We start from the raw sequence: 20,526 nt of genomic DNA, 5'->3' as shown, positions 1-20,526 counted from the left end.
CACTAAAGTGGCACCATAGCATTTTTTTTTTGAGACAACATGGCACCATAGCATTATTTTTTATTTTTTCGAGGGATACGTGGCACCATAGCAAAGCCGAAAAAGCTGGAGTGAGGATTTTGGGCTCCCGGGCTCTATGGAGCCTGGATTTTTCAAAAAAGTTTTTCTAATCAACCTTTCAAGTTCCAGATTAGTTTTTTTTAACACAGTACAGCCGCAAGCGCTCCCTCCGTTCCTAAATATAAGGCTTTCTAGAATCTCTAAAAAGACTTATATTTAGGAACGGAGGGAGTACATATGTAAAATTTAACAAAGAAATACGTTTTGATGTGAGTTACACAAAAAGAACATACTTTTATAGTGAAGGGTATATGTGCACTACATGAATTTTATTTGTAGTTCACATACAAATGCATTTCATCATCAAACTTTACAAACAAGTACTCCCTCCATAAAAAAATAAGACCGTTTAGATCTAAACGGTCTTATATTTCTTTATGCACATACGCATTCTTTTGTTTAATTATTTTCAGATTTTTAAACTTAAAATCATTTTTTAAAGAGAGCCAAAAGTAATTTCTGAGCACCTACAAATTTCAAAGAGTAGATTATACCGAGGGTCCATAAAATTGGCTGGTGGTTTTATTTACTTCGAGGATGAACACATGGATGGCAACTGAGTTGGTTCACTCGGTAGTCCTCGCCCGAAGGTCCAATTGATCAGAGAACATCGACTGTGTTCTGGCCAATTGTGGGAAGTGTTTACGCCGAGAGGTTGATTTAGCGGCCAGGAAATGTCCATGTGTAATGAGTTGGATCACATGGTCTAGACCGGTGAGGATGCGAAAGGCTTTCTAGAGTATATTTTTTTTCATAGTGTGTCTAGGGCACATCTAGATATGCTCTAATTATTGCACATCTAAGTGAGTGAATCAAACATAAAAAAAATTGAAAAAGAAAAGGAAAATATCTACACGAATCTCGACGTAAGATTAATGACATAGAACTTAAATATGCGATACTTATGACACATCTAGATGTGCTTTAGCAAAACTGTATTTCATAAATATAATCCTTGTACTGTGTCCTCTATCTCTCTCGGTTTCTCTTCCTCTCATGACAAATTCTTCTTCTTCCTTTCTGCAAGGAGACAAATATAGTTCTGTTTTTGGAACTTATGTGCTCGTTTTTTGTCAATAAGTCTGACGTCAGTTTTTTAACCATGGCAAACATTTTTATGATAAACTAGATAATTGCCCCTGCGTTGCAACAGGAGTATAAACATTCTAATGGATTAGCCCGTTACTGCACGTCTATTATTATATTAATGTGCTAAAATCTTGGCAATTTTTTGTAAGCAATCGCCATGATTTACCTACCATGTTATTGTTAAGCACTTATTCGGTAGAATTTAATCACTTACCAAAGAAATATGTTTTTGCTTTGGTAAGTTAATAAAACATGATACAATTGATTCCATTTTAAGGAAAATCGATGGAAAAAACTGAAATGGGAGAAAAAAATCAAAAAGAAGAAGGAAAGAGGGGGGGGGGGAGGGGGTATATAAGGAAGGTTGACGAAAGAGAGGTGAAATGGAAATCTTGCGTTCTTTTTAATTTATTTATGATTTATGATAAATTATGTTGTCGTGAGGATGTCAATTTTTTTTACCAAGCATGGCAAATCTTTAGCACGTTCAGACACGGCAAGGATCCTTCTTTGACAAATTTCCATCCTCACGACAACATAATTTATCATTTTGGACGTTTGATTTGCCATGCTAAAAAATCTAACCTTTTATATGCAGAGGTATATGTTGTATTGTCACCGTAAGAGTGAGCTCCATGTGCCCACAAAAACAATGAAGAACTAGATGATGCCCCGCTGCGGGAATCTTGATAAACATATGCTAAAAACTAAAACTATTGCAAAAACAAATTTAAGAATGCCCTTGGGATATATTTTGAAAACAATAAAGTATATGAAGCATGTCACAGAAATGTTGTATAAAAAGAGGAATCTATTGGATTGAGTCAAACGGGTGTCATTTTTAACAAAAGAATGTGCTAAAAATATGTGTAACATGACAATCTATGATGCGCACAAAAATAGTGAAACAAATCCATGCATGATTGCTGAGGTGACTGGGCTGCATGAATAAATTAGTGCGTAAATTGTAACTTATGACCAGATGCATGACTTGATGATGTGGCATAGTTGCATGAATATAAAAAATTTATTTTATTTTTAGAGGTAAAAGGAAAATAGTTTTTTTTTAGATTTAGGAAAAATAGGTTGTTGGTTGCAACTATTTAAAAACAGAGGATGAGCTCTATGGGCCGGAAGGGCATTCTCAAGTACACTGGGTTGGGCCGCTGAGCTTCTCTGCTGAGCTCCATTACTTCTTACCTTTTCTCCAAGTCTTCTCCATTCGGCCTCCAGCCCTTTAAACCCCACAAAACCCTAGACTTCGCAGCGAGCAGCCGTCGTCGGATCCCCAGAGAAACACCAAAGCCCGAGCCATGTCGTCGGCGTCCCTCGCCGCCAGGCTCCTCCGCCGCGCCGCCTCTTCGTCGCGGGCCTCCACCCTATCCCGACGCTGCGCCCACTCCTCCGCGACTTCCCGCGCGCCCGTTTCGCTCGCCCAGTTCCACCCCGCCGCCGCCGCCTCCCCGTCAGGGACCCCTGCCCGCCGCTTCCTGTCCTCGCAGTCCCCGGCGGCTTCCTCCAAGATCTCCCCGGACGAGAACCTGAGGCGGGTCATCGACTCCGAGATCGAGTGCGTCGTCGAATCGGAGGAGGGCTCCGCGCAGGTCTCTTGGCTTCCTTAACCACCGCCCCTGCATTTCCTTTTCGTTCCTTCGAGATAGTAGTTTGACTCCATTTATACACGATCGAGCTTTATTATTTGTGGTGTGAATACCGGAGGAAATACCTTGATCCCGCGTATTTGGGAAATATTAGGAACAGAGCCAAAATTGAGGTTGTCGATGCAAGACTGTCTAGCTTTTATGTGGTATAAAGCAGTAGTACTAGCTATGCCCGTGATTGTTGCTCCTGCAGTGAACAGCTAACTCTGGGAATCTCTCATCCCTGCATCTCAAATTGCAGAACAAGGACTCTGCTACATTGCTGGGATGCCGTTAGTCAGTAATGGTGACTATTCATCAGGATTAAAGAATTAAAATGGTAGTGGTATGGATGGTAAAAAGGAAATATTGTTGGTATATTACAAAACCCGGTTGGTGAGATCCTGGCCTGTGCTGGATGCTCCAGCTCAATCCAAGAGGTTCACAAACTTGACTTTGATAGCTCAACTTTTCAGATGTTCAAGTCATTCCCCTTCTAAACTACTCCCTCCGTCCCATAATGTAAGACGTTTTTTTTACACTAGTGTCAAAAAACGTCTTACATTATGGGACGGAGGGAGTATTTATGAGTCAATTGGACATTACTAAATGAAGTTTGTGCACATTTGAAATGTTTATTCAGGTAAGTGGACGTTTGAAATTTACCTTACGTAGTATTAATTGCTCTCTGAGGTCCATAAACTCCAGTATATGGTACTATATGTCAATGTGATAAAGTGTTATACTGCGATGATGTAAAGATGGGTTTCATAGACTGATGTCGCATACTATACCTTGTGTTATACTTATGCTTTGCAAGTACTTGATTGTTTTATCTTGTTAATAGGAAGAAATGCTTTAGTTTTGCTTCAAAAGAACCTTTGAATGTAAAACAATACTCTGATATTTTTGAAAAAGGACATGACCAAAATACTTGTTTTGAATTGTTTTCAACAGCAAATTGATCCACCAGAAGACTTCCCCTTTGAGATAATTGATAACCCTGGTGATCAGTCCATCGTTCTCAAAAGAGAGCTTGCAGGAGAGACTATTAAAGCTACTGTCTACACAAATTTTGATACTGAGGAAGATTTGAACAATGAGGGCTCTGATGCTGAGAATGATGATGACTCATTTAAGCCAGCACTTCAGATGGTTGTCACTGTTGAGAAACCAGGAGGCTCAATCCTGGAATTTGAGTGCAACTTTAATGATGATGAACTGGCAATTGAAAATATGAGGTTGCTGAATCGCGATGCCAAGTTTACTGAGAATGCATATGAGGGGCCACAGTTCTCGTAAGTTCAATTTTTCTTATCTAACTTATATTATTTCTTCAATTTCAAGCATCATAATAAGCCAACCAAATGGTTGCTGAATCATAATAAAACAAAACGGTATACTTTCAAGGATCCCTGGTCACAAATTTTGTGTTGTTTTCCATGAAATGGCTCAAGCTTGGCATTACTTGTATGTGTTTCTCCCCTGGCTGATTATTCACCCCAAAGTTCTGTTTGCTTAAGTACTTAGATGACTACTACTCCCTCCGTTCCATATTACTCGTTGCTGATTTAGTACAACTTTGTACTAAATCAGCGACAAGTAATATGGAACGGAGGGAGTAGTAAACTGCATTGCATCTTATGGTTTCTTCTGACATTTACTTACTCATTGTCTTCTACAGTGATCTGGATGAGAACTTGCAGAAGTCCTTCCACAGGTATCTTGAGGTGAGGGGGATCAAGCACTCGCTGCATGACTGGCTGCACGAGTACATGATGACCAAGGATGAGAGGGAGTACGTGGTTTGGTTGAAGAACATGAGAGAGTTCATCGAGAAATGAGTGCCACTGCCCGTCATTCTCTTTTAATAGAACGAACATGCCTGGTGCTCTATGTCAAACCTGTCTGATCATAATTGTGCATTGCTTTCTAGCACGCCAAGTCTCGGTGAACGCCGAGCTGGATTTATATTTTGCTGGACCTGTTAGCTGTAGAAAAGCTTCGGCATCTTATCTTTGATGTTTAACCTGTGATCCATTCAGGTATGATCAATTAATGTGTTTTCAGCCGTGAGTATATTGCTACGTACTCTCTCCGTTCCTAAATATAAGTCTTTATAGACATTTCAAATGGACTACAACATACGGATGTATGTAGACATATTTTAGAGTGTAGATTCACTCATTTTGCTCGGTATGTAGTCATTTATTGGAATCTGTAAAAAGACTTATATTTAGGAACGGAGGGAGCACGTTCTAGAACCATGAGGGGATGATTCAAGATATAATTGCCTGTGGACATTAGTTGAATAGTTTACCATTGAAAACAAATAGTAACCTGCAAGCCAGTTAGATTCAAGCTTACAAGTTTGTATCCCAAGAAAGGAAGAGGGTGACGTTTTGAAACTCCTGGTTTATGCTTGGCTGCTACTTCTATGACCTCGTGATATCTGATTGTTTAAGCCATACGCGTGAGAGAACGGTGACCGGAGAACCAGCAAACTTAGAAATCCAAATCAGTTGTACAGCAAAAGCAAACAATTCCTTCGAGCTTTCTTGCTTCAGTTCTGTCGGCTGACAGAGCTGAATGTCCTCACCGTCATTTTTTTTAAACAAGGCAAAAGAATTGCCATTTCATTGAGTAAGGAAGTTTTAGCACAAAGCCGCAAAGCGGTGAAAAAAGAAAGAACTACTCTCGCAGCGTTACAAAGCCCAAAGAGACACCTCTTTAATCTTGGAAATGAGAACCATCAAAGGGACGGCCGTGTTACGGAAGGCTCTAGGATTGCGTTCGGTCGAAGTCTCCCATGAAATAAGCACCATCAGAGAGGCTAGCGCCTTGGGAGATCCAAGCCGAATGTGTATGTTGCTGATCCACCAATCTCTCACCGAGACCTTCGTCGTCCAGGTGTCCGTGTTGACGTGCTGCATTCCAAGCAACAGAATAATGTCATTCCACACCCGAAGAGTGAATCAGCATTGTAAGAGGAGATGGGCCGCAGTTTCTTGACATTGTTTGCATAGAGGGCATACACCACAATTGGGCCAACCCTGCCTAATTAAGCGATTAGACGTCGAGATCCTATTTTGCAGAACGAGCCAATCAGAAAATTTGAACTACGAGGAAGTCCATACCTTCTAGATTGATTGCACCAGATACGAAGTAGTAAGCCCTTCAAATTGTGCCTTGTATGCCGAAGAGGCGGAGTACATACCATTTTTAGTGAACTTCCATACAATTGAATCCTCCATTCCCTCCTCAATGGTGATAGAATTCAGTTTTTTCCAAAGATTTGCAAACTCTTGGACGTGACCAAGGGAAAGGCCATTGGAAATCCACAGATTGTTGAGTAGAGCTTGCTGGACGGAGCAGTTTTTCTTTTGGGAGAGGTCGAAGATGTGAGGCGCGATGTCACGGGGTCTCAAGCCCTGTAGCTAAGAGGAGTTCCAAAATTTTGTCGTTCGTCCGTTGCCCACCGTGACGTGGGTGGCAGCCGCAAAAAAGGCCCGATCATCATCTGTGCACGGTGTGCGCATACCAATCCATGGTTTTGTGGGCTCCTTCCACTCAAACCAAAGTATGTCTAAGTTCTTTCTTAGTGTGCATGACATGTGTAGCTGTGCTCATTGTAGCTGAAACTATCAAGGCTGAGTTGCAGAGTTAGCAACTTAGAGCATCTATCAATGCTAAGATGCAGGGTTAGAAACTTAGAGCATCTCAACAAATGCCCAAAAGCTGCCGCCATGCCCAAAACAACTGTCATTTAGGACAGTGGCGGAGCTAGGAAAACTTAATCAAGGGGGCCAACTGATGTTAAATCATGTTGGAGAGGGCCAAAGCCAGCAAAATCATCATAAATACACAATATTAGCAGCAGATAATCCCTCATGTAGTGGCAAAATCTGCATGTTGACCTGGGCCGGGGCCCCTGCTAGCACCCCTGCCTCCGCCACTGATTTACAACACTTCGACCAAAAAATGCAATTGTGCCCTATTTCATCTCTGATGATTTTTTTGCAGCTGCCTAAAATTCTATTACATGTGCTGCAAACCGCAATTGCCCAACTGAAACTGGTAGAACCAGGGGTCCTATCGGATCTGCTCCGGAGATTGTAGGGGAAGGATGGAGTGGGACGGGGTGATGATCGGGCGCGCCGGCGGCTGGGCGCCGTCGCGTCGGAGGGAGATGGCGGCGGCTAGGTTTCTGGCTCCTCTGGGAGTCGGGCAATAGGGATAATAATATTCTTATTGCTTAATTCCAAAAGGAGTCTTACAACCTATATTTATAACCTAGATAACTTGCATAAGAATTAACCTAAGATAACTTGTGGGCTAAGATTGCCCGGTGGGCCTAGCTAAACCGGCCATAACACTTTTCCCCGCCTGCACAAACAACTCGTCCTCGAGCTATAAGGTGGGGAAGCGCTTGCGGAACTCCTCGAGGCGATCAACCAGCGTCAAACACCTTCTTGACAGCTGGGGCGGCCAAGTCGGCGGCGACGGCATCCTCCGGAATGTAGTCTGCAACCTCCAGGTAGAAGAGTCGCGGGCAGGCATGGCCGGGCGTGTAGGGCTCGTCGCAGTTGAAGCACAAGCCTTGATGGCGACACTCGAGTAGCTCGGCTGAGGTGAGTCGGCGGAACGGGCGCGCCACGGTCGCGGCGAGGGGTGCCGTAGAAGCCTGCGCAGGCCGACCCTCGCGGAATCCGGCCCGGGTAGCGACCCAGCGGTCCGGGACGGTGATTCCTGCTGGATAGCCACGGCGCGTCGCTCAAACGCGTGGGCGTAGTACATGGCCAACTGGAGATCCTGGGGTCCCTGAAGCTCCACGTCCACGCGAATGTGATCCGGAAGTCCATCGACAAAGAGGTCGGCCCGCTGTTGCGCCGTCATGCCTGACGCATGGCATGCCAGGGCCTGGAAACGGTCGGCGAAGTCCTGCACCGTGGAGGTGAAGGGAAGGCGGCCGAGCTCCGCCAGGCGGCTCCCGCGAACCTGAGGCCCAAAGAGAAGGAGGCAGAGCTCGCGGAAGCGCTCCCAATGGGGCATGCTGCCCTCGTCCTGCTCGAGGGCGTAGTACCAGGTATGGCCTGCACCGCAGAGGTGGTAGGATGCCAGCCAAGTGCGCTACGACGCGAGCGTGCGCTGGCCACAGAAAAACTGCTCACACTGGTTGAGCCAGTTAGGCGGGTCCTCCGTGCCATCATAAGTGGCAAAATCGATCTTGGCGAACCATGGCGGCGTCTAGGTCGGCGTGCCATGACTGACCGGCTCGGCGGTGCGGAGCAGTGATGATGACGGCGCCCGGTCAACGGTGGGAAGGCCGTCGTAGGCCCTCGCGGAGCCGGACGAGGCCCCAGACTGCAGCGTGGGTACTGGTGGGTCCCCGGCCTCTGTGTAAACTGGCGGTGGCGACGTCCAGGTTAGCCAGGCCGGGATCGGGAACGGTGACGGCGGAAACCGGACCTGCTGGATCGGAAGCCCTCCCGGTGTGGACTGGCCCAGTCCGGAGCTGGGCGGCGGCGGTGGGAGCTGGATCGGCGTGGGCGGCGCGGTTGGCGCGGCTGGGGCCGGCGCGGGCCAGTGCGGCCACTGCGGCGCTGGGGCGGGTGCGGGAGGCGCGGGTGCGCCGCGAGAACCGGCGCGGGCCACTTCGGCCAGGACGGCGCTGGGACGGGCGGCGGCTGGAGCGACGGATGGGCCCCGGCGATCGCCGTGGGTACCGAGTACTAGGGCAGGTGCAGCAGCGGCGGGGGCCTGCCCATGTAGCCCGCCTGGAACGGCAGCAGGGGTGTCCCGCTCGGGCCCGATGCATTCTGGGTCGACCAATGCGTCGCCGGTGGCTGTAGGCGGGGAGCGCAGGCGGCGGGATGGTGTGCGGGCCGGCCAAGTACAGGGAGATGCCCTGGACGGCCGTCACGAGGTCCCGCAGGGTGCTGGTCATCTCCTCCGACGTGAAGACGGAGGTTGTCGGCGGCGCGGAAGTGACGGGGGCTGGTGGCGCGGAGGTGATCGAGGCCGGCGGCGTTGGGGACCCGGCAGTGGTCATCGAGGCGGTGGTGATGATGGGCAGCGGCGACGTTGATGTTGATGACGACATGATCGAACCTGAGTCTCTGGATACCAAATTGGTAGAACCAGGGGTCCTACCGGATCTGCTCCGCAGGTTGTAGGGGAAGGATGGAGTGGGACGGGGCGATGATCCGGCGCGCCAGCGGCTAGGCGTCGTCGCGTCGGAGGGAGATGGCGGCGGCGGCTAGGGTTCCGGCTCCTCTGGAAGCCGGGCAATAGGGATAATAATATTCTTATTGGTTAATTCCAAAAAAGTCTTACAACCTATATTTATAACCTAGATAACTTGCATAAGAATTAACCTAAGATAACTTGCATATGAATTAACCTAAGATAACTTGTGGGCTAAGATTGCCCGGTGGGCCTAGCTAAACTGGCCATAACAGAAACATTCCCCGTGTAGCCGCATCATCGGTGTTGGCACCACCTTTGATTCTGGCTGCCATACGCCGCGCTGATACGTCCATTTTGCATCATGCTTTTATATCGATATTTATCGCATTATGGACTGTTATTTCACTTTATGTCACAATACTTATGGCTATTCTCTTTTATTTTACAAGGTTTACATAAGCAGGGAGAATGCCGGCAGCTGGAATTCTGGGCTGGAAAAGGAGCAAATATTAGAGACCTATTCTGTGCAACTCCAAAAGTCCTGAAACTCCACGGAACATCTTAAAACAAATAAAGAAAAATCCTCGCCGAAGATGAAGGCCAAGGGGCCCACGCCCTGCTCACGAGGGTGGGGGCGCCCCCCCTAGGGCACGCCCCCTACCTCGTGGGCCCCCTGGTGGCTCTCCGACATCCATCTTCTCATATATGAAGTCTTTCGATGAGAAAAAAATAGGAAGGAACTTTTCGGGACGAGACTCCGCCGCCACGAGGCGGAACCTTGGCGGATCCAATCTAGAGCTCCGGCAGAGGTGTTCTGCCGAGGATACTTCCCTCCGGGAGGGGGAAATCATCACCATCGTCATCACCAACGCTCCTCTCATCGGGAGAGGGCAATCTCCATCAACATCTTCACCAGCACCATCTCATCTCCAAACCCTAGTTCATCTCTTGTATCTAATTCTTGTCTCAAAGTCCGGGATTGGTGCTAGTAGGTTGCTAGTAGTGTTGATTACTCCTTGTAGTTGATGCTAGTTGGTTTATTTGGTGGAAGATCATATGTTCAGATCCTATATGCATATTATTACCCCTCTGATTATGAACATGAATATGCTTTTTGAGTAATTACGTTTGTTCCTGAGGACAAGGGAGAAGTCTTGCTATTAGTAGTCAAGTGAATTTGGTATTCGTTTGATATTTTGATAAGATGTATGTTGTCTAGCCTCTAGTGGTGTTATGTGAACGTCGACTACATAACACTTCACCATTATTTGGGCCTAGAGGAAGGCATTGGGAAGTAATAAGTAGATGATGGGTTGCTAGAGTGACAGAAGCTTAAACCCTAGTGTCGGTGTCAAAACCGGCGAATCTCGGGTAGGGGGTCCCGAACTGTGCGTCTAGGCCGGATGGTAACAGGAGACAAGGGACACGAAGTTTTACCCAGGTTCGGGCCCTCTCGATGGAGGTAAAACCCTACGTCCTGCTTGATTAATATTGACTATATGGGTATTACAAGAGTAGATCTACCACGAGATTGAGGAGGCTAAACCCTAGAAGCTAGCCTATGGTATGATTATTGATGTGTACGTTGTCCTACGGACTAAAACCCTCCGGTTTATATAGACACTGGAGAGGGTTAGGGTTACACAAAGTCGATTACAATGGTAGGAGATCTTCATATCCGTATCGCCAAGCTTGCCTTCCACGCCAAGGAAAGTCCCTTCTGGACACGGGACGGAGTCTTCAATCTTGTATCTTCATAGTCCAGGAGTCCGGCTGAAGGTATAGTCCGGCTGTCCGGACACCCCCTAATCCAGGACTCCCTTAGTAGCCCCCGAACCTGGCTTCAATGACGATGAGTCCGGCGCGCAGATTGTCTTCGGCATTGCAAGGCGGGTTCTCCTCCAAATTCCGTGTACCTGTTGAATAAAGTCCGGTTTCTTGTAGATGTTTGCGCTCCTTGGCTTCTACGCCCAATAATGGCCGATTCCCACGTGTCAAACGAATATGAAAAGTCTGAGTGTTTTTACATTCACACCCCTAGCCGCGTAAATGAGCTGCCCTATTTAAGGGGACGAGGATTTAGATCCAATCCACACCTTCTCCCTTCCGCGAGTGTTCATCAGAGCGCATCCGACAAAGGTCCATTCCACCATGGCCAGCCGTCGCAACTCCTCCCCTCGCCCTTCCAGCCCTAAGCCTGGATATTGGGAGAGATGTTCCATCCCGCATAGCGAGCTAGTGACGCTCCAGACCAAGGGATTTCTCCCCCCGGCCTATATGGTCCCGGTTCGAGCCGGTCTTGCCGTCTACAACGGTGGAGAGCAAGCAGAGAATGCCCCTAATCCCTCGAAAGGAGAGCGGGTGTGCCTCGTCCCTTACTTAATAAGGGGGCTCGGATTTCCAATCCATCCATTTCTTCGGGGGCTGCTGGAGTTCTACGGCCTCCAGCTACATCATCTCACGCCTGCCTCAGTATTGCATATCGCAGGCTTTGTAGCCCTCTGCGAGCTGTTCTTGGGTGTTGAAGCTCATTTCGGACTGTGGAAGGAGCTATTTTGCCTCGTGCCCCATTCCAAGAAGGGGTCAATGTATCAAGTGGGCGGAGCCGAAGTGTGGCACATCGCCGGGACCGGATATCTGTCCGGAACCCCAAAGAAGGCGTCCGAAGACTGGCCCTCGGAATGGTTTTATATAGAAGACGTCCCGCTGCCGGATCCTGTCTGGATCGGCCTCCCTGAATTCAACAGTGCTCCCTTAAAGAAGCGCCTTAGCTGGCGCCCACGGAGCCCTCAGAGGGGAGGTGACAGGGACATCCTTTACCTGATGGTCCGAATAAGATAGTTAGCCCATTCCGGACTAACCATGATCGGGGTTATGGCCGAATGCATTATGCGGGGGGGTGCAGCCGCTTCAGTATAGAAGCCACCCCATGTGGGACTTCAACGGGGAGGACGACGCCACCCGCTACGGCCGTAAGGGGCCGGATTCAGCTGCCGCTCTACTAAAGATCTTGTCCACTTTGTATAAGGGAGAAGAGGAGGAATTTCTCCGCGTCAACCCTCAGGGTGGATTCTCCATGCACAATCCCCCAAGCTGGGTAAGCGGTCGTATTTATTTGTCCATCCGTTTTGTATTCCCATTGTTAAATATTTGGTCTGACGACTTCAACGCAGGAACTTCGCTGGGCTTTTAAGGAAATAAGCAGCCCTCCTCCACAACCCGAGGACCCAGGACGGTCCCTCGACCCGGCCTCTCAAGAGGATCCGGACATATCTGTGGAGCTGATTGATGGAGTGTTCCATCAATTAAGCAAGGACAACGCCTTGGTGGCCATTACGGCTGATTACCCAGGGCTAATCCTGACGCCCCAGGTACCTGAGATCGAAGTCCCAATCCCCCGAATAGGTGTCTGCCCACTCGTGTTCAGTTTCCTGATTGCAACCGAACTTTGCAGGGGAGGTTTTTAAGGCGGAAGGCCGAACCTGCGGCGGCAAGCCAACGAGGGGCCATAGGGCCCCGCGGGCAGAAAAGAAGTGCAGTCCGGACCGAGGCGTCAGCGCAAAGGTATGGCGCGCCCCCTTATCCCAGGTGTTATACCTTCGAGGCATATTGATACTTGCGCTCTTTTCAGGACAAAGAGACCTCGCCGGACTATATCCGGAGAGGCTGCCAATCGCGCCTCCACCAGCCAGGCTCCAAAGCCTGGCCCGGAGGCGGAGGCGAACGCAAGGCGTGCGCCAGACGCTCCTCCGACGGAGGATGTGGACGGGTTGTCTGCCACTAACTCTGAGGTGGAGAGTGCCATGAACCACAGGCGTCGCCGGACAATTCTTCGCGACGCTTGTTTCTCCCAAGGGGCGTTAGATGCCTTCAACTCGGGAGATGCGTACCTCCGTGCTGCTCAGAATGGTCTAGCCAGAGCCATGGAGCAGTATATAAAAGACATACGGGTAAGAAAATTCTGGTAATTATATGTATATACCAGTAGCCCCCGAGACTTGGAACAGTTAGAATAACTGTTTTAAGGATCATTTGTTATGCAGGTTCTTACAGAAAAGAATTCCCTACTGTCCAAGGAGCTGGCAGAGTGCAAAGCCCAACTTGAGGCCGCACTAGCCGCGGCAGGGGAGCCCAAGGAGACCCCCTATGGTAATATACACTTCGAAAGATAAGTATTTTGTGAAGCACGGCATTAGTGCGAATCTGACAAATGAAATTGCAGATGGCGCCGGATTGAATCCGGAAAGGCAACACCTCCTACGCCAGCTAAAAGCTGGTGAGAAGGTGCTGAGAAAGGTGAGGCGGGAGAAGAAAGATCTCCAAGATGCCAACACCAAGCTGGGCGTCGAGCTGAAAGATGTTCATGCTCAGCTGTCAGACTCCGTGAAGGAGAATCAGCGGCTTCGGCGCGGCATATTTAGTAAGTGCTTGAACGAACCTTTGAAAGAAAGTTCGGCGGGGAAGTCGACTAACAGAGCAATGTCTGTAGGTGTGCTAACAGGTCGTCCTGCAGAGGAGATGCCCGGTTCTACGAGTGCACTTCTTCCCGAGCTCTCGCAACTGCTCAATCGAGTTCGGCAGGCGATGCAAGGCGTCGCCCAGGCCCTGTGGCCATCCGCCTCCATGCCCAAAGGTCTTGGAGAACTTGCGGAGAAGCTAAAGGGAGCACGGCGGCGCTTCCGATTGTGGAATCAGCATGCCGTCAAGGCGCTTGGGAGGCCTGGGCTATGGTGAAAACGTAGTACGCAAAGGCTGACCCCAACCACATGGCCGAGGTCGGTCCTGTAGGGCCCGATGGGAAGGAGATCCCTGTAAGCTTAGTATATGGCCAAGTAGAGTTGGCCGCAAAGTATTCCCAGCAGGACTGTAAATTAGACAGCCTGTTAGATGGTATTTAAGAGGAATACAATCAGTCAAAATGACTATGTACTTTAATTGACATTTATAATGCCTTCTAGCCGGATTGTAGATCATTTGTCATGGCCGACCTTTTAGCTTCAGCCTCAGGACCTGACAGTCCGGAGTGTGTCCAAATTCCCATGCGGTTATATAGGAACCGGGGAATGCATGGAGACCAGGTGTAGGGGTCATTAGGGCTTGAACAGACAAGTGCTTGACTAGTTATGTTATATTACATGGTTAGTAAGAAACATCTTCTAGGGAGAATAGTTCCGTTAGGGGTTCGTTTCCCTGGGAGGCATGCCCTAAGGTGCATGTCCATGCTGCGAAAAGAAACGCAGGAAAAACATCTGGGGCGTATAGATAAAAATAAAAAAAGATCATCTTTAGTTCACCGACCGAATATTCCCTTAAGAACGCTAGCTTTCGGCTTCACCCAGTCTGAGGTACACGTCCGGCTGACCCGACAGTAACAATCACAGAGGTGCTCCCTTTACCACCTAGCCGAACAATCGGGAACGTAGGGGTAAGCACAGGAGCCAGGCAACCCAGCTTGGCCAAAACTTAAGTCATATCGATGCATATAATGGTGAATAAAAGGTACATGCGGAAGTGTGACACATGTGTTGGGCATGAAGCCCGTATGAATAAGCTTCTGTTTAAAGAAGCCCCCAGGTTTAATGAGCGCAGATAGCGCGTCACTTTATGAGCCTTTAGAGGCTATAAGAGAGAGAGAGAAGAAGAAGAGAAATGTAAGATAGAAAATATATAAAAAATGGACAGAGGAAGGAGACGAACACAGAGTCCGGCGCTAGGCATAGAATCTTCGGAGACGGGCTGCGTTCCATGGGTTTGGCTCGAGTCGGTTATCCGATGCATCCCGCAGGCGGTACGCTCCACCAGTCAGGACTTGGTCAATTATGAAGGGACCTTCCCACTTGGGCTTGAGTTTGTCCTTTTTCTTGTCCGGTAGTCGTAGAACTAATTCGCCAACGTTGTAATTTTTGGCCCGTACTTCTCTGCTTTGGTATCTTCGAGCCTGCTGTTGATAGAATGCGGAACGGGCTTTTGCCACGTCACGCTCCTCCTCCAATGCGTCCAAGCTGTCCTGCCGATCGAGCTCGGCTTCTCTTTATTCGTACATGCGCACTCGAGGTGAGTCATGAATTATATCGCAAGGCAAAACTGCCTCTGCGCCGTACACCATAAAGAATGGTGTGTATCCGATGGTGCGATTCGGTGTGGTCCACAGTGCCTAGAGTATGGAGTCGAGCTCCTCTACCCAGTGCGTGTTAGATTCCTTGAGGGACCGCACTAATCTGGGTTTGATGCCGCCCATGATAAGACCATTTGCATGTTCGACCTGGCCGTTAGTTTGTGGGTGATAGACGGAAGCATAATCGAGCTTGATGCCCATGTTTTTGCACCAGAGTTTTACCTCGTCGGCCGTAAAGTTCGTGCCGTTATCGGTGATGATGCTGTGGGGGACGCCGTAACGGTGTACGACCCCGGATATAAAGTCTATCACAGGTCCGGATTCGGCCGTCTTAACAGGCTTGGCTTCTATCCATTTGGTGAACTTATCCACCATGACCAGTAAGTATTTTTTCTTGTGGGTTCCGCCTTTAAGGGGTCCCACCATGTCAAGACCCTAGACCGCGAAAGGCCAAGTGATGGGGATAGTTTGGAGGGCGGTGGGTGGCATATGGCTTTGGTTTGCAAAAAGCTGGCAACCGGCGCATCGTTGGACCAAGTCCTGAGCGTCCGCCCGGGCCGTCGGCCAATAAAAGCCTGTACGGAAATCCTTGCTTACAAGGGACCGAGCTGCGGCGTGATGGCCATCGAGTCCGGCATGAATTTCAGCCAGCAGGTTCCGCCCTTCCTCTTCGGAGATGCACCTTTGAAGGACTCCGGTAGTGCTTTTCTTATAAAGCTCTCCCTCATGGACTCTGTAGGCTTTGGATCGCTGCACTATGCAGCGTGCCTCATTTTGGTCCTCAGGGAGTTCCTGCCTAGTAAGGTAGGCGAGGAATGGTTCTGTCCACGGGGCGATGACGGCCATTATTACGTGGGCTCAAGGTGTTATTTCATTGGCAGAGCCTCCGATTGTGTCAGAGTGTTCGGTGTCGGGCAGTGCGGTTGGGTCCGGGCTGTTATTGTTCGACTCCCCCTCCCATACTACGGATGACTTGAACAGCCTTTTCAAGTAGATGTTGGGGGGACTACATCGCGTTTTGCGCCGATGCGTGCCAGGACATCTGCCGCCTGATTATTTTCCCGGGCTATATGGTGAAATTCAAGCCCCTCGAACCGAGCTGACATTTTTAGGACGGCGTTGCGGTAAGCTTCCATTTTTGGATCCTTGGCATCGAAGTCTCCATTGATTTGGGATATTGCGAGGTTCGAGTCCCCGCGCACCTCTAGGCGTTGGATGCCCATGGATAATGCCATCCGGAGACCATGTAAAAGGGCCTCATATTCGGTTGCATTGTTGGAGTCCGTGTACATAATCTGTAGTACGTATTGAACTGTGTCTCCTGTGGGGGACGTCAAAACGACGCCAGCCCCCAGGCCGGCCAACATCTTGGAGCCGTCTAAATGCATGATCCAATTTGAATATGTGTCGTATTCTTTAGGGAGTTCGGCCTCCGTCCATTCTGCGACGAAGTCGGCCAAGACTTGCGACTTGATGGCTCGTCGTGGCTTATAAGTTATGTCGAACGGGAGGAGCTCAATGGCCCATTTTGCAATCCAGCCCGTTGTGTCACAGTTGTTTATAATGTCGTTAAGTGGTACTTCCGAGGCTACTGTTATTGAACACTCTTGAAAGTAGTGTCGTAGCTTCAGGGATGCCATGAATACCGCGTACGCAATCTTTTGATAATGCGGGTACCGTGATTTGCAGGGAGTGAGGACCGTGGACACGTAATAGACCGGCTTTTGAAGGGGGGATTTGTGTCCGTCCGCTTCTTGTTCGACGACGAGCACTGCGCTTACAACCTGATGTGTTGCTGCAATGTATAATAGCATTGGTTCGCCAATGTTTGGTGCGGCCAGGACTGGGTTTGTTGCCAGTATGGCTTTTATTTCGTTGAGTCCGGCCATGGCTGCATCCGTCCATTTGAAGTGTTCGGTGCGCCGAAGGAGGCGGTAAAGGGGTAGGGCCTTTTCTCCCAAGCGGGAGATAAAGCGGCTTAGAGCCGCCACGCATCCGTTTAACTTTTGTATTTGTTTGAGGTCCTTTGGGATATCCAATTGCGACAGAGCTCGGATCTTGGCCGGATTTGCTTCAATTCCTCTACCGGATACTATGAAGCCCAAGAGTTTTCCGGCTGGAACGCCAAAAACGCATTTTTCCAGGTTGAGCTTGATGTCGTATGTTCGGAGGTTATCGAATGTGAGCCTCAAGTCGTCTACTAGAGATTCAACATGTCTTGTTTTGACGACCACATCATCTACATATGCCTCCACTGTTTTGCCGATCTGGCTTGCCAGACATGTCTGAATCATGCGCTGATATGTTGCGCCGGCGTTTTTGAGCCCGAAGGGCATTGTGTTGAAGCAGAATGGCCCGTATGGTGTGATAAATGCGGTTGCGGATTGGTCTGGTTCTGCCATCTTGATTTGATGGTAGCCAGAATATGCGTTGAGGAAACACAACGAATCGTGTCCTACGGTAGCATCGATAATTTAATCGATGCGGGGGAGGGGGAAGGGATCCTTTGGGCAAGCCTTGTTAAGGTCTTTAAAATCAACACACAGGCGCCAGGATTTGTCCTTCTTTGGTACCATCACCAGGTTTGCTAGCCAGTCCGGATGTTTTATATCTCTGATGAATCCAGCCTCTAAGAGCTTTGCTAGCTCCTCTCCCATGGCCTGTCTCTTAGGTTCAGAAAAATGCCGAAGAGCCTGTTTGACAGGTTTGAATCCTGCTTGGATATTTAAGCTGTGCTCGGCCAGCCTGCATGGGATTCCTGGCATGTCTGAAGGGTGAACGGCGAAAATGTCCCAGTTCTCTTGTAGGAACTCTCGCGATGCGGCGTTGACATCAGGGTTTAACTGTGCCCCGACGGAAGCTGTTTTATTGGGGTCCGTTGGATGGACTTGGAATTTGACTATTTCATCCGCCGGTTTAAAGGAGGTGGACTTGGATCTTTTGTCGAGTACCATATCGTCCCTATTCACCGTAGAGCGCAGCGCAGTTAGCTCCTTAGCCGCTAGGGCTTCGGATAGTGCCTCAAGGGCCAGTGCGGCTGTCTTGTTTTCGGCGCGGAGTGCTATGTCCGGATCACTAGCGAGAGTGATGATCCCGTTAGGCCTGGGCATCTTGAGCTTCATGTACCCGTAATGGGGTATTGCTTGGAAGATTGTAAACGCTTCCCGCCCTAGCAGACCGTGATAACCGCTGCTGAACGGAGCCACCTGGAACGTGACCTCTTCAGACCTGTAATTATCCGGTGTGCCGAACACCACATCTAGTGTGATTTTTCCTGTACAGCGCGCTTCCCGACTGGGGATTATTCCTCTAAAGGTTGTGCTGCTTCGCTTAATGTGGTTCCAGTCTATTTCCATTTTTTGAAGGGTCTCCACATAAATGAGGTTCAATCCGCTGCCACCGTCCATGAGTACCTTGGTAAGACGAAAGCCGTTCACTATTGGACTGAGGACCAATGCGGCTGGTGCTCGGGATGTTCGGGATTTAGGTTCATCACTGGCGTTAAAGGTAATAGCCGTGTCACTCCATGGGTTTATTGTTGCTACTTGGTAGACTTCGGCAAGGCTGCAGAGTGTCTTTTTTCGCATATTATTTGATGTGGAAGTCTCGAAGACTGTTAATACCGTATTGGCGTCTCTGGGGTGGCTTTCTGTGGCCTCCGGAATTAGGACATTTTCACCAATTTTGGCCACTTGCCGGAGTATCCAACATGCTCTGAGGTTGTGAGTTGGTGTGGCGTCCTCTGTACTGTGAATTTTATAGGGTCCATTAAGCCATCCTTCCAGTACGGTTCCATGCCCTGTAGAGGGTTTTTGCTTTTTAATGCTTGACCCGGGTGACTGGTGATGATGCACCCTTTTATTTCGGACTGGGTTTGTATTCAGGGCCGGATTGTCCCAAAATTTTATTTCGGTTTTCCAGGCACTTTCCATCGCACAGTACTTTCGTACAATGGACGCCAAGTCAGCGAAGCGTGTAATATCACGGCGACTTATGGCGTTGAGTATTCCCTTGTCCGTGCAATTATTGCAGAAGATTGAGATTGCGTCTTCCTCGTGGCAGTCCCTTAACCTGTTCTTAACCAGGAGGAATCTGGCCCAGTAATGATGTACTGTTTCATCGGGTTCTTTCCTGATTTTGGATAGATCGCTTATGTTGGGGTGGGTGGGTGGAATTAAATCCGAAGCCTCACCCCATCTAAGGCTCCGAGGCCGAGGAATTTCCGAACTCGAAAATTTGGATTCCTGGATGTTGTCCAATGAATCCAGCCCGTCGCCTGACTCTAAATTCAGGTCTTGAGTGATATCCTCCCCTCCGCGGGTATCCAGCTTGGAGGGATCGGGAATCCAGACGTAGCGAGTCCTTAAGATAGATGAAGGGTCACCGCACTGTCCCTCTACCACGGCGACGTGATGGGTGACTTGGGGAGAGTTAATCTCTCTCAGATCGGGTTTAGGCCCAATCTGGTCATAATTCGTGGTGACTCCCAGGGCGGCGAAGCGATCCAAGAGCTCGTTTATAGAGGAGGGCTCCATTGGATCTAACTGCTCGGCGAGTTCCGAGCTGACATGAAGATTGTTTTCGATGGCTCGAGAGGTCATCGTCGGCGCAGAAGCCGAACAGGCGGTCATAAGAAAACCACCTAGCCAGAGGGTTTGGCCGACAGCCAAAGCTCCCTTAGCAACGGTGCCGTCTTTAAAGACGGGGCGAGGCATCCTTCCTGATGGCGACGACACAGAGGAACTCTCAATGAAAGCACCAATGTCGGTGTCAAAACCGGCGGATCTCGGGTAGGGGGTCCCGAACTGTGCGTCTAGGCCGGATGGTAACAGGAGACAAGGGACACGAAGTTTTACCCAGGTTCGGCCCCTCTCGATGGAGGTAAAACCCTACGTCCTGCTTGATTAATATTGACTATATGGGTAGTACAAGAGTAGATCTACCACGAGATCGAGGAGGCTAAACCCTAGAAGCTAGCCTATGGTATGATTGTTGATGTGTACGTTGTCCTACGGACTAAAACCCTCCGGTTTATATAGACACCGGAGAGGGTTAGGGTTACACAAAGTCGGTTACAATGGTAGGAGATCTTCATATCCGTATCGCCAAGCTTGCCTTCCACGCCAAGGAAAGTCCCTTCCGGACATGGGACGGAGTCTTCAATCTTGTATCTTCATAGTCCAGGAGTCCGACTGAAGGTATAGTCCGGCTGTCCGGACACCCCCTAATCCAGGACTCCCTCACCTAGTTTATGCGTTGCTTCGTAAGGGGCTGATTTGGATCCACATGTTTCATGTTATGGTTAGGTTTACCTTAATACTTTTGTTGTAGTTGCGGATGCTTGCAATAGAGGTTAATCATAAGTGGGATGCT

At 49.0% G+C, this 20,526-nt stretch overlaps 1 protein-coding gene across 1 annotated transcript; it reads left to right on the top strand.

The window, feature by feature from the left end:
- The first annotated feature begins 2,433 nt into the window (after positions 1-2,433).
- Positions 2,434-4,928, top strand: LOC125522806 (uncharacterized protein At2g39795, mitochondrial-like). The gene is made up of 3 exons (XM_048687835.1): positions 2,434-2,813; positions 3,807-4,147; positions 4,534-4,928. Exons 1-3 carry the CDS (start codon positions 2,523-2,525, stop codon positions 4,691-4,693), a joined length of 792 nt encoding a protein of 263 aa, XP_048543792.1. The 5' UTR covers positions 2,434-2,522; the 3' UTR covers positions 4,694-4,928.
- Positions 4,929-20,526: the final 15,598 nt, after the last annotated feature.

This window comes from Triticum urartu, chromosome 7 (genome assembly GCF_003073215.2).
Source record: "Triticum urartu cultivar G1812 chromosome 7, Tu2.1, whole genome shotgun sequence".
Classification (NCBI taxonomy): Eukaryota; Viridiplantae; Streptophyta; class Magnoliopsida; order Poales; family Poaceae; genus Triticum; species Triticum urartu.
The sequence above is the reverse complement of the archived record's forward strand: the minus strand, read 5'-3'. Positions and strand labels throughout refer to the sequence as shown.